The sequence below is a fragment of the Oncorhynchus clarkii genome, chromosome 5, assembly GCF_045791955.1.
Source record: "Oncorhynchus clarkii lewisi isolate Uvic-CL-2024 chromosome 5, UVic_Ocla_1.0, whole genome shotgun sequence".
Classification (NCBI taxonomy): domain Eukaryota; kingdom Metazoa; phylum Chordata; class Actinopteri; order Salmoniformes; family Salmonidae; genus Oncorhynchus; species Oncorhynchus clarkii.
In genome coordinates this window covers 64,593,064-64,606,486 of record NC_092151.1, presented here as the reverse complement: position 1 = coordinate 64,606,486, position 13,423 = coordinate 64,593,064, and the positions used below count along the sequence as shown (strand labels likewise).

Sequence of the window (13,423 nt, the reverse complement as noted above, 5' to 3'; positions counted from 1 at the left end):
ATTGTCTAGCCCAGCTGATTTGGAGGGGTCCAGATTTTACAGCTCTTTCAGAACATCAGCTATCTGGATTTGGGTGAAGGAGAAATGGGGAGGCTTGGGCAAGATGCTGTGGGGGGTGCAGAGCTGTTGACCGGGGTAGGGGTAGCCAGGTGGAAAGCATGGCCAGCCGTAGAAAAATGCTCACTGGTACAGGAAACTCTGAGGGACCAGAATATTTTATACAATGTTGCAAGTTCGCTAGTGCAAGCTTCAGGCCAGACCCAAGTTAATAGTTGATACAATGTTTCAAGTTCATTGAAGACAGGCCATGTGTAGCCAATGTGATTTATAGGATTTTTATCAGGATCATTTCTACCTGCAGGCTGCAAAGTTTTTATTTGTTGGTTTTATGTAGGCTATTTTTACATAGCTGGCAATGGAAATAAAAGTTACTTTTTAGGTTTGTATCATTTTCGTTTAGATTTGGATAGAATTTTGATTAAACACATGACAATTCTTTTGAGATATGAAAACGGCGCCCTCGAGGCGTTTGTCTTATTTAATCCAACCGTAAACTTAAAGCATCAGACAAGCTCAATGCATATAGAATGCATATAGTTGATTTTATTGAAACACATAGGGTGTGTCTATATACGAAAAAATAGACATTTAAAAATGTAAACCAATCAATTGGTCAAAAGAACAGATGACTTCCGGCAGACCAATACTTATTTCATTATTTTGTCAGGGACAGCCCTTGAAGCAGGCCACCGGCCCGGGCCTTGTCTCTGGGAGAGGAAGGAAAGGAGGGAGGACTCTGGGAGAGAGAGGAGAGGGTCCTCCCCACTGCAGCTTGGCCCCACTCCTCTCACACAGACACAACAAACAGTACCACCACACGACCACACACCCCGCTGATAAATAACTTTTACCAGCCTATTGTAACTACAAACTGACATTCTTTCTTCCCCCTAATGGAGGCTCTCCTATTCAGTGAAATGTGCTTTAGGGGAATTCCCTGACATTGTAGACATGATAAGAACCAGGCAGCTAAGGAAAACTGGGGTCAGTTGGACAGGAGAGGGAGAACACAAAGGGTATTAGATGACTAAAACATACCCTTCCTCCTTCCCTCACATACTACTAGAGCTATATTTGTATTAATTTTCCTCACCTCCTCCATCTAGTTTCCTCAACATTGCAACTGAATGAGGGATGGCTAAAGTGAGCGCAGGAACAGAGATGAAGAAGAAAAAAGAGATGGCATGACGGGAAAGGAGAAGAAAGGAAGAACAGATGAGATTTACAGTGTCTGGGTGGGAGCAGCCTGTGATCCCCGCTGATGTGAGTGTGAAGCTGTGAGGAGCTAATGTGAAGCAGAGGCTGAACGGAGGGGCGACTGGGGCAGGCGTCTATACAGCCCAGTCCCGACTGCCTCTCTCTCCTCTGCCACCAAAAACATTATTAATTCACTTATTCAGTCTCTCTCTCACATCTCTCCCAGAGATGATCTATTGCCCCAGCAAACTGACTGTGCTCTGACAGGCCGCCCCCCTTTTGCTTCGTGAATGATGTAATTACTTGTTAAAAGATACAGCGCACATTTTTACAAGAGAAACTACATCTATGCAAACGTTGTTGATCAGTAGACCCATGAAATCAGCCAAAACCAGATAAATAACTCAATGCATGCACACACACTCCTATTGATATGCATTTTTTTAATACAAAAATGTAACCCTTATTTAACTAGGCAAGTCAGTTAAGAACAAATTCTTATTCACAATGACGGCCTACCGGGGAACAATGGGTTAACTGCCTTGTTCAGGGGCAGAACGACAGATTTTTACCTTGTCAGCTCGGGGATTCGATCCAGCAACCTTTCAGTTACTGGCCCAACACTAACCACTAGGCTACCTGTACTGTGAATAGGTCTAGGCTACATGTTGATTTAACATTCAAATACAAGTTATATTGGTAAAAACAAAGTCAAATTGATTGTATTATTGTATAATTGATTCATTAACGCATACATGGCAGTCTCTGAAAAAAGTTGACATATACTTTTTTTTTATTTTTTAAATGCAATTCAAAAGATGCCCAATGATTGAACAAAGTAGTAGCTGAGTTTATCTGTCTGTATCAAGTCCCAATCTATGACTTTGGCTAATATGCCTTCTTTTTTTGCTGTGGTTTAGTGTTTTGGTATCGTTTCAGTATTGCGTATCGTGATGGTATAGAGTATTGTGATACTAAACCTGGTATTAGTATCAAAGTCAAACTTCTGGTATTGTGACAACACACACACAGAGAGCCAGTAATGACTCCTCCACCACACGTGTAGTGATGCGAGCAGGTGCATGTGTGACTGCGGTCAGAGACTGTGTGGGCTGGACAATGAAATGACCACATGAGTAGAAATGGAAGTGAATATCTATCCCTCTTCCTCACGCTCCCTCTTCCTTTCTCTCTCTGTGCGTGTGTGCATGCGCCTGCATTGGTCTGTGCACTGTAAGACATTTGACAACCAGAGATCTCTGTCCATTTCAGAAATTCAATATTAACCAGTTCCATGTCTATTTCAGAAGCTCCAATGAGGATATATCACAAGACGGTCATTAATGAAAATATTTTGGAACAAATGGGAATTGAAAAAAGGGCACAGATCAAAGACAAACAAACAGTGTCTCTAGTCAGGGCCAGGGGCCTTGGCATGTTGCTGTGCAGTTGGCTGGCACACGTTGATTCCCCCCTCAATGCTCACCACTGCTTTGTTACTGAAACCACTAAAAACCCTGGGGAGGGGAGGCTCTGTTAGTTGGGTCCCATTGCGAAGAGGGAATGAGTGACGAAGGGGATTTGAACTAATGGCTGAGGAGTGAGATGGGGAAGTAATTATGAAACACTGACAAAGGATGCACACACATGGGCGTCCCCGAGCACTGGCTCCAGTCCAATATTGGAGAGGACAGGAAGTTGTTCGCACCGACTGAGGAAGTAACCCAGTTTCCTGGAATTGCTTTAACCCAGTGTTTCCTAACTCCAGTCCTCGAGTACCCCCAACCGTAGACATTTTTGTTGTAGCCCTGGATAAGCACCCCTGATTCAACTTGTCAACTAATCATCAAGCCCTCAATGAGTTGAATCAGATGAGTTTGTCAGGGACTTCAACAAAAATGTGTGCTATTAGGGGTACTCAAGGACTGGAGTTAGGAAACACTGCTATAGCCCATATCCAGGGGCCAAACAGTTGCCATGGGAGCCTGCAATAAAATACCCTGGCTCAGCATGCAGAGAAACTAAGCTCAACAACTTTGTCAAAGGGTTACTTACATCTGTGGCCCGCACAAACAGCAGCATCAACATCAAGCTAGGTTTGTACTAGGACTAGGTCACATACAGTGAGGGAGGTGACTTTAAAAAAATGCAGAGTGCCAAGAGCGACAATTAAGTCCCAATGATAATCTTGCTGTTTCAAGTAGTTAGCACCCCTGATCTAAAGCTGTGTACACAGAGGAGGGCTATGCTCTGCTGGTGGAGTGGCCTTCACACTGCGGGCAGGGGTGTAGTGTACAGTCTGTAGAGCCCTGGACATGGGCACTAGCTCTCTGCCCTGGTGGCTCCAGGATTACTGGGTTCTGCTAGGGCAGGAATGCAGGACATCTTAATTCCCTGTTAATTTGCTAACCTGCTCAACAATGCAGACAACACTCTGTAATCCCCCCCCACCCACCTTTCACAGCAGCACCCCCTTCTCTTACTCCATTCTGCTCTCTCACCTCCTCTGCTATTTCACTCATCCAACACTGATACCACTTCAGGCTCAGTTTGGCAGCCTGTGCTTTTGATGTATGCATTAACCAGACCAAGACCCCCATCAGATCGCACCCCCTCTACTTGACTAAAAACACATCTGGAGCACCATAGCTTCTTGCCCGTTGACCTTGTCACACAGCTCTGTTCTTTTCTGCTGTAACGCCACTTGATTCTTTTTTTACTACTACCCGAACCAAAAGAACAGGGCAAAAACACATGTGGTGTTTTATTCTAATATGAGCATTATAGCTTAGGAAGGAGAAAGGGTTGAGAGGAAGGAGCAACAAACAGAACAATATCAAAAATTGTCTGTAGAGGCAGACTCAGAGCTGGGATGGATTGATGCGCCGACCACGGTGCCCACCACTGGCAGTGGAAAGAGCAGACGCTCAGCCACCAGCTGCTCAGTAATGCAGAACTGTGGGCAGGTCAATAAACAGATGCTTGTGTTCCATGCGGAGGGTGCAGCATGTCACAGATAAATTACATTTCACACCACGCTCCAGCATGGGTCGGACTGCAGAACAAGCAATGCAGTTACAGGCACAATCACTGGGCTTTTTCAGTGCACACACATGCCTTCTGGACTGAGTAAATACATGCAGCCATCACTAAGAGCAAGTACTAGGTCGTGTGCCACAAAAATAGGCAGAGGCTTCCTCCTCAAGTGATGACACTTAATACAGCACAACAGAAGACAGCATCATCTGCTTGACACAATAGGGAGGTTACAGCCGAGTGCTGCACTGTGAGAGTGAGTGAAGAGAGAAAGCATGAGGGACAGAGAGAAAGAAAGGGGGAGGAATGTGAAACACCAACAGCAACATTCCACCCGCTTCTTCTCCTACATGCAGCAGTTTTGCATTGTCTTGTGTTCTTTGTGTGACTCCTCTGTTGTAAACTGTGAGAGTCCATGTAAAATTGATAAATTACAGTCACATGTAATCACTTTTATGTTAGTGTCCCTTACCTGGCTGGAATTCATGTGTTTTTCTATTGACCACCATTTCTGTGCTATGACTGTGTCTGCACCAGGACTGTTGAATCTGGTTAACATCACAAAGGAGTAATAGTACAGTGCAGATTAGAGGTCGGCCGATTATGATTTTTCAACGCCGCCGATACCGATTATTGGATGACCAAAAAAGCCGATAGCGATTTGTATTTATTTATTTTTAATAATGATAATCACAACAATACTGAATGAACACTTATTTTAACTTCATATAATACATCAATAAAATCAATTTAGCCTCAAGTAAATAATGAAACATGTTCAATTTGGTTTAAATAATGCAAAAACAAAGTGTTGGAGAAGAAAGTAAAAGTGCAATATGTGCTATGTAAGAAAGCTAATGTTTCAGTTCCTAGAACATGAGAACATATGAAAGAAAGCTGGTGGTTCCTTTTAACATGAGTCTTCAATATTCCCAAGTAAGAAGTTTTAGGTTGTAGTTATTATAGGAATTATAGAACTATTGCCCTTTATACCATTTGTATTTCATTAACCTTTTACTATTGGATGTTCTTATAGGCACTTTAGTATTGCCAGTGTAACAGTATAGCTTCGGTCCCTCTCCTCGCTCCTCCCTGGGCTCGAACCAGCAACACAACGACAACACCCACCATTGAAGCAGCGTTACCCATGCAGGGCAAGGGGAACAACTACTAGAAGGCTCAGAGCGAGTGACGTTTGAAACGCTATTAGCGCGCGCTAACTAGCTAGCCATTTCCCTTCGGTTACACCAGCCACTTCTCAGGAGTTGATAGGCTTGAAGTCATAAACAGCGCAATGCTTGACGCACAACGAAGAGCTGCTGGCAAAACGCACGAAAGTGCTGTTTGAATGAATTTTTACGCGCCTGCTTCTGCCTACCACCGCTCAGTCAGATACTTAGATACTTGTATGCTCAGTCAGATTATATGCAACGCAGGACACGCTAGATAATATCTAGTAATATTATCAACCATGTGTAGTTAACTAGTGATTATGATTGATTGTTTTTTATAAGATAAGTTTAATGCTAGCTAGCAACTTACCTTGGCTTCTTACTGCATTCGCGTAACAGGCAGTCTCCTTGTGGAGTGCAACGAGAGAGAGGCAGGTCGTTATTGCGTTGGACTAGTTAACTGTAAAGTTGCAAGATTGGATCCCCGAGCTGACAAGGTGAAAATGTGTCGTTCTGCCCCTGAACGAGGCAGTTAACCCACTATTCCTAGGCCGTCATTGAAAATAAGAATGTGTTCTTAACTGACTTGCCTAGTTAAATAAAGGTATAAAAAATAATAATAAAAAAACAATCGCCGCCCAAAAATACCGATTTTCGATTGTTATGAAAACTTGAAATCGGCCCTAATTAATAGGCCATTCCAATTAATCGGTCGACCTATATATAGAAATGTACTGGTGGGGGGCTGGTCCAACTCAAGGTGTCAAAAAAAATGTGCTGTCCCCAACAATACAAATATTTTCACATGACCCTCCTCTTGTACTGTAAAATAAACAGAACACCGTCCCCCCTCATGGTTTGCATTATCAACACCACAATAAATATACTATGTAAATCTTCACAAACAGAAAATACATCCCTCCCTACCTTGTAGGCTTACCCAGTAAAGAAGGCTTGACTTGACAATCTCTGAATGTCATTCAACTTTTTGGTGTTTTGTAACAGACGTCTCTTTTCATTCATCAATTGGCTGCTGCACGGTTTGGATTGATTGATTTTATTTGTGAGTAAAGAAAATACATATATATATATATATATATATATATATATATATATATATATATATATATATATATATATATATATATATATATACACACACAAATATGTTTTATAAAGTGATCAGGATTGCACAATAAAGTCAGGGACTTATTTCCATTGTGGTCCCTATATTTTACATGAAAACAATTACATAGATACAGACACATTACATAGATACAGACACATTACATAGATACAGACACGAAAAAATGCCACCTATCCAGATGAGTACGAGGGGGGAGTTTGAGTACAATTCTTACAAGCTTGTTTGGCTGGTAGCTTATTCTTTAGATGTTTGGGGCTGGACTAGCTCACTTGCAAGAGTCTTTAGAGTGTCTATAGCTAGGTTCCATCCAAATGGTGACAGATTTTCATTTGACTATTCAAAAATCGTCACAAAAACAATACCATTTCAGAGTTACTTTTAGGAACATTTAGCGTCAGACAACATGACAGGGAATATTTTAATTTACCAGACATCCATATGCATTCAGCTCTGACCTGGGGCAGACAGCTCCATCAATAAACGAGGGATGTTGGCAATATGAGCCACATTTATGTGTTCTTAAAAACAGCTATAACAAATGACAAAAACACCATTCCTTGTGTTTTCGATGTGTAGCATACGCAAAACTTTATAGCCTATTTGTGTTTTGTTTTTTAGACTACTTTCCTAAAAGAATTTAAGGACTAAATGTATCAGGGCATTGTATGCATAGGCCTATAGGCTTAGGTGTCCACTGTATGAGTTATACAGTACCAGTCAAAGGTTTGGACACCTACTCATTCAAGGGTTTTTCTTATTTTTACTATTTTCTACATTGTAGAATTATAGTGAAGACATCACAACTATGAAATAACACATATGGAATCATGTAGTAACCCAAAAAGTATTAAAGAAATCAAAATATATTATTTATTTAAGATTCTTCAAAGTAGCCAACCTTTGCCTCTTGGCATTCTCTCAACCAGCTTCATGCGGTAGTCAACTGGAATAAATTTCAATTAACAAGTGTGCATTGTTAAAAGTTAATTTGTAGAATTTATTACCTTCTTAATGCGTTTGAGTAGACCTTCATGGTCGAATTGCTGCAAGAAACCACTACCAAAGGTCACCAATAATAATAAGAGACTTGCTTGGGCCAAGAAACACGAACAATGGACATTAGACAGATGGGACTATCATTTGTTTTTCAACAGGACAATGACGCAACACACCTCCAGGCTGTGTAAGGGCCATTTGACAAGGAAGGCAAGTGATGGAGTGCTGCATCAGATGACCTGGCCTCCACAATCACCCGACCTCAATCCAATTGAGGTGGTTTGGTATGAGTTGGACCGCAGAGTGAAGGAAAAGCAGCCAACAAGTGCTCAGCATATGTGGGAACATACGGCTGGTTGAGGGAATACCAAGAGTGTGCAAAGCTATCATCAAGGCAAAGTTTGGGTACTTTGATAAATCTAAAATGTAAAATATATTTTGACTTGTTTTACATTTTTTTGGTTACTACATGATCGCATATGCGGGAACTCCTTCATTCCAGGTTCCATTCATGAAGCTGGTTGAGAGAATGCCAAGAGTGTGCAAAGCTATCATCAAGGCAAAGGGTGGCTGCTTTGAAGAATCTCAAAAATAAAATATACAGTGCCTTGCGAAAGTATTCGGCCCCCTTGAACTTTGCGACCTTTTGCCACATTTCAGGCTTCAAACATAAAGATATAAAACTGTATTTTTTTGTGAAGAATCAACAACAAGTGGGACACAATCATGAAGTGGAACGACATTTATTGGATATTTCAAACTTTTTTAACAAATCAAAAACTGAAAAATTGGGCGTGCAAAATTATTCAGCCCCTTTACTTTCAGTGCAGCAAACTCTCTCCAGAAGTTCAGTGAGGATCTCTGAATGATCCAATGTTGACCTAAATGACTAATGATGATAAATACAATCCACCTGTGTGTAATCAAGTCTCCGTATAAATGCACCTGCACTGTGATAGTCTCAGAGGTCCGTTAAAAGCGCAGAGAGCATCATGAAGAACAAGGAACACACCAGGCAGGTCCGAGATACTGTTGTGAAGAAGTTTAAAGCCGGATTTGGATACAAAAAGATTTCCCAAGCTTTAAACATCCCAAGGAGCACTGTGCAAGCGATAATATTGAAATGGAAGGAGTATCAGACCACTGCAAATCTACCAAGACCTGGCCGTCCCTCTAAACTTTCAGCTCATACAAGGAGAAGACTGATCAGAGATGCAGCCAAGAGGCCCATGATCACTCTGGATGAACTGCAGAGATCTACAGCTGAGGTGGGAGACTCTGTCCATAGGACAACAATCAGTCGTATATTGCACAAATCTGGCCTTTATGGAAGAGTGGCAAGAAGAAAGCCATTTCTTAAAGATATCCATAAAAAGTGTCGTTTAAAGTTTGCCACAAGCCACCTGGGAGACACACCAAACATGTGGAAGAAGGTGCTCTGGTCAGATGAAACCAAAATTGAACTTTTTGGCAACAATGCAAAACGTTATGTTTGGCGTAAAAGCAACACAGCTGAACACACCATCCCCACTGTCAAACATGGTGGTGGCAGCATCATGGTTTGGGCCTGCTTTTCTTCAGCAGGGACAGGGAAGATGGTTAAAATTGATGGGAAGATGGATGGAGCCAAATACAGGACCATTCTGGAAGAAAACCTGATGGAGTCTGCAAAAGACCTGAGACTGGGACAGAGATGTCTTCCAACAAGACAATGATCCAAAACATAAAGCAAAATCTACAATGGAATGGTTCAAAAATAAACATATCCAGGTGTTAGAATGGCCAAGTCCAGACCTGAATCCAATCGAGAATCTGTGGAAAGCACTGAAAACTGCTGTTCACAAATGCTCTCCATCCAACCTCACTGAGCTCGAGCTGTTTTGCAAGGAGGAATAACAACAATAACATTTCAGTCTCTCGATGTGCAAAACTGATAGAGACATACCCCAAGCGACTTACAGCTGTAATCGCAGCAAAAGGTGGCGCTACAAAGTATTAACTTAAGGGGGCTGAATAATTTTGCACGCCCAATTTTTCAGTTTTTGATTTGTTAAAAAAGTTTGAAATATCCAATAAATGTCGTTCCACTTCATGATTGTGTCCCACTTGTTGTTGATTCTTCACAAAAAAATACAGTTTTATATCTTTATGTTTGAAATGTGCCTGAAATGTGGCAAAAGGTCGCAAAGTTCAAGGGGGCCGAATACTTTCGCAAGGCACTGTATTTTGAATTGTTTAACACTTTTTTGGTTACTACATGATTCCATGTGTTATTTTATATTTTTGATGTCTTCACTATTATTCTACAATGTACAAAATAGTAAAAAGAAAGAAAAACACTGAAATTAGTAGGTGTGTCCAAACCTTTTGACTAGTATTGTATATACAGTTGAAGTCGGAAGTTTACATACACTTAGGTTGGAGTCATTAAAACTTGTTTTTCAACCACTCCACACATTTATTGTTAAATAAACTATAGTTTTGGCAAGTCGGTTAGGACATCTACTTTGTGCATGACACAACAAATTTTTCCAAAAATTGTTTACAGACAGATTATTTCACTTATTATTATTTCACACACTGTATCACAATTCCAGTGGGTCAGAAGCTTACATACACCAAGTTGACTGTGCCTTTAAACAGCTTGGAAAATTCCAGAAAATTATGTCATGGCTTTAGAAGCTTCTGATAGGCTAATTGACATAATTTGAGTCAATTGGAGATGTACCTGTGGATGTATTTCAAGGCCTACCTTCAAACTCAGTGCCTCTTTGCTTGACATCATGGAAAAATCTAAAGAAATCAGCCAAGACATCATACAAAAATTGTAGACCTACACAAGTCTGGTTCATCCTTGGGAGCAATTTCCAAACGACCTGAAGGTACCATGTTAATCTGTACAAACAATAGTATGCAAGTATAAACACCATGGGACCACGCAGCCGTCATACCGCTCAGGAAGGAGACGCATTCGGTCTCCTAGAGACGAACGTACTTTGGTGCGAAAAGTTCAAATCAATCCCAGAACAACAGCAAAGGACCTTGTGAAGATGCTGGAGGAAACAGGTACAAAAGTATCTATATCCACAGTAAAACGAGTCCTATATCGACATAACCTGAAATGCCACTCGGCAAGGAAGCCACTGCTCCAAAACCGCTATAAAAAAGCTAGACTACGGTTTGCAATTGCACATGGGGACTAAGATCATCGTACTTTTGGAGAAATGTCCTCTGGCCTGATGAAACAAAAATGGAACTGTTTGGCCATAATGACCATCGTTGTGTTTGGAGGTAAAAGGGGGAGGCTTGCAAGCCAAAGAACACAATCCCAACCATGAAGCACGGGGGTGGCAGCATCATGTTGTGGGGGTGCTTTGCTGCAGAAGGGACTGGTGCACTTCACAAAATAGATGGCATCATGAGGGAGGACATTTTTGTAATATATTGAAGCAGCATCTCAAGACATGGAAGTAAAAGCTTGGTTGCAAATGGACAACGACACCAAGCATACTTCCAAAGTTGTGGAAAAATGGCTTAAGGACAACAAAGTCAAGGTATTGGAGTGGCCATCACAAAGCCCTGACCTCAATCCTATAGAAAATTTGTGGGCAGAACTGAGAAAGCATGTGCGAGCAATGAGGCCTAGAAACCTCACTCAGTTACAACAGCTCCTCAGGACGAATGGGCCAAAATTCACCCAATTTATTGTGGGAAGCTTGTGGAAGGCTACCCAAAATATTTGACCCAAGTTCAACAATTTAAAGGCAATGCTACCAAATACTAATTGAGTGAATGTAAACTTCTGACCCACTGGGAATGTGATGAAAGAAATCAAAGCTGAAATAAATCTCTCTTTACTATTATTCTGACATTTCACATTCTTAAAATAAATTGGTGATCCTAACTGACCTAAGACAGGGAATTTCTACTACGATTAAATGTCAGGAATTGTGAAAAACTGAGTTTAAATGTATTTGGCTAAGGTGTATGTAAACTTCCGACTTCAAATGTACATAGGAAGAAAAGCATAGGCCTAACCCCAGAGAGATAGTAATAGCAACACAATACCAAACATTCACAACTGTTTCTCAACTTTATTAGGGTAATATCAAAAATAACTCAAGCCATTGTTTATAGGGAAAATACAAGCAGAAGAGCAAATGTAAACCAAAGGGGAAAAAAGCACTACCCTCCCCAAAGCTAAAAAAAAAGTTTGACAACTCTCGCTATTTTGGACCACCCCCCCTGTATATTTCGATCTGTCCCAATTTCTGTATGTATATCATTGGTATTAGCCTAATAATTAATGGTGTGATGATTTGAATGCGTGTATTAACAATAGTACTGTTATCACGATGATTGTTGTGATTGTCGTCAATATGTGACAATATGCGTGTTGTCAGAAAACAATATTGTTTGAGCCAATCAGCAATAAGCATTAAACACATACTGCCAAAACAAAAAAATACAAAAAATACCATATGGACATCTCAAATCTACACTCCATCAAACTCAATTAAATGACAAAGAATAGATTTATTCGTACATTTTAATTCCGACTTTCACAGCTAACACAACACAACCATTTTGAATTCCTTTCACTTGTAGCCCTAGCTATAATGGACGAGCGCAATGGTTAGCTAACATCTGGGCAGTGGTGCGAGCTCTAGAGAATAAAGTCAATATAGCTCAATTTCGGCAACTAAATATAATTTATAATTAAACATCATCTATCAATCTTACGTGATATTGTGCGTACTATATCACATATTTAAAATAGAAATAGGCCTATGCAATGTACCCTGAACAATAAACTGCTAAAGAAAACAGTAGCTGTCCTTCAACATTTTCCCATTCTTCACCTTTTCTCGAGCTGCTAAGGCCATGTAACCACTACAACGTTCTTTCTGGGTATTTACTAAACTGACATATAGAAGAAAGTGACAAAGTCTCAAAGTATCGAAATGTGTTACTTTGTATCAAACGTAGCCCAATCACCTTGCGAATCAATAAGTCAAAATCACATCTGCGTTATTATGCAGACATGTGTGCAGAGATGCTAAGAAACTAGCGATTGAATACGATTTAGGTCGAAAAAAGGTATTACAAAAAAACATCGCAGTATCTTACCCAAAGAAAGCCGAATGCAGCAGACGACGAAGACTAATACTTTGTCCGAAGCAAAACCGGGTAATTGGCCCATGATTTCTGTAAAATCCACATAGAGTCGCCAGCGCGAGGCTGAGCTCCGTCTCTGGTTAGGTGAAATGAACTCCAAGTCTGTCGCCAAGAACAATACTGTTACTGAGTAAAAATAATAAAACACCCGTTCCCCTTATTTCTTCCGCGTCTGTTCTAACTTTAAAATATTCGTTTTTGTTTATATTTTCCTATAAAAGACAACGTCACCCTGGTCAAAGTTTCTTCACTACTATCCCCTCACCCCGTCACTACTGAAGTCACTCAAAGGAAAATATATTCCTCCGCAGAAGTTACAGAGGAGGATCTATCTGAGGAGTTGGCCTATCTGTTTGAGTGTCGTCACATTTTAATATACACTTGACACTCACCCAACCAACGTTGCATTACAATTGGATTACTGAGATATTTGAGTGGTTTTAATTGTAGAACTGTTTTAAAAACCCACCTTTCGAATTGAACTTTTAATTTTTTTCTGTCGCCGCGGCGGAGGAATTTTCACTCCTTTTCAACTTCTCAAAGCTTCGTACGATTCTAAACGAACCCGTTGATTTATTTATTTGTATTTTTCTCCGAATAGACGTTGACGATTTTCCGTTCTGCCTTTTAACTTCCA

General features: G+C 40.7%; 1 protein-coding gene across 1 annotated transcript in view; it reads right to left on the bottom strand.

Moving 5' to 3' along the window:
- The window catches only part of LOC139409221 (notch receptor 2), a 59,053-nt gene extending 45,985 nt beyond the window's left edge, over window positions 1-13,068 (bottom strand). The window contains exon 1 of the mRNA XM_071154071.1: window positions 12,739-13,068. Within this exon, the coding sequence (XP_071010172.1) occupies window positions 12,739-12,811 (73 nt within the window). The 5' untranslated portion in view covers window positions 12,812-13,068. The remainder of the gene's footprint in view (window positions 1-12,738) is intronic.
- Between the last annotated feature and the right edge of the window lie 355 nt (window positions 13,069-13,423).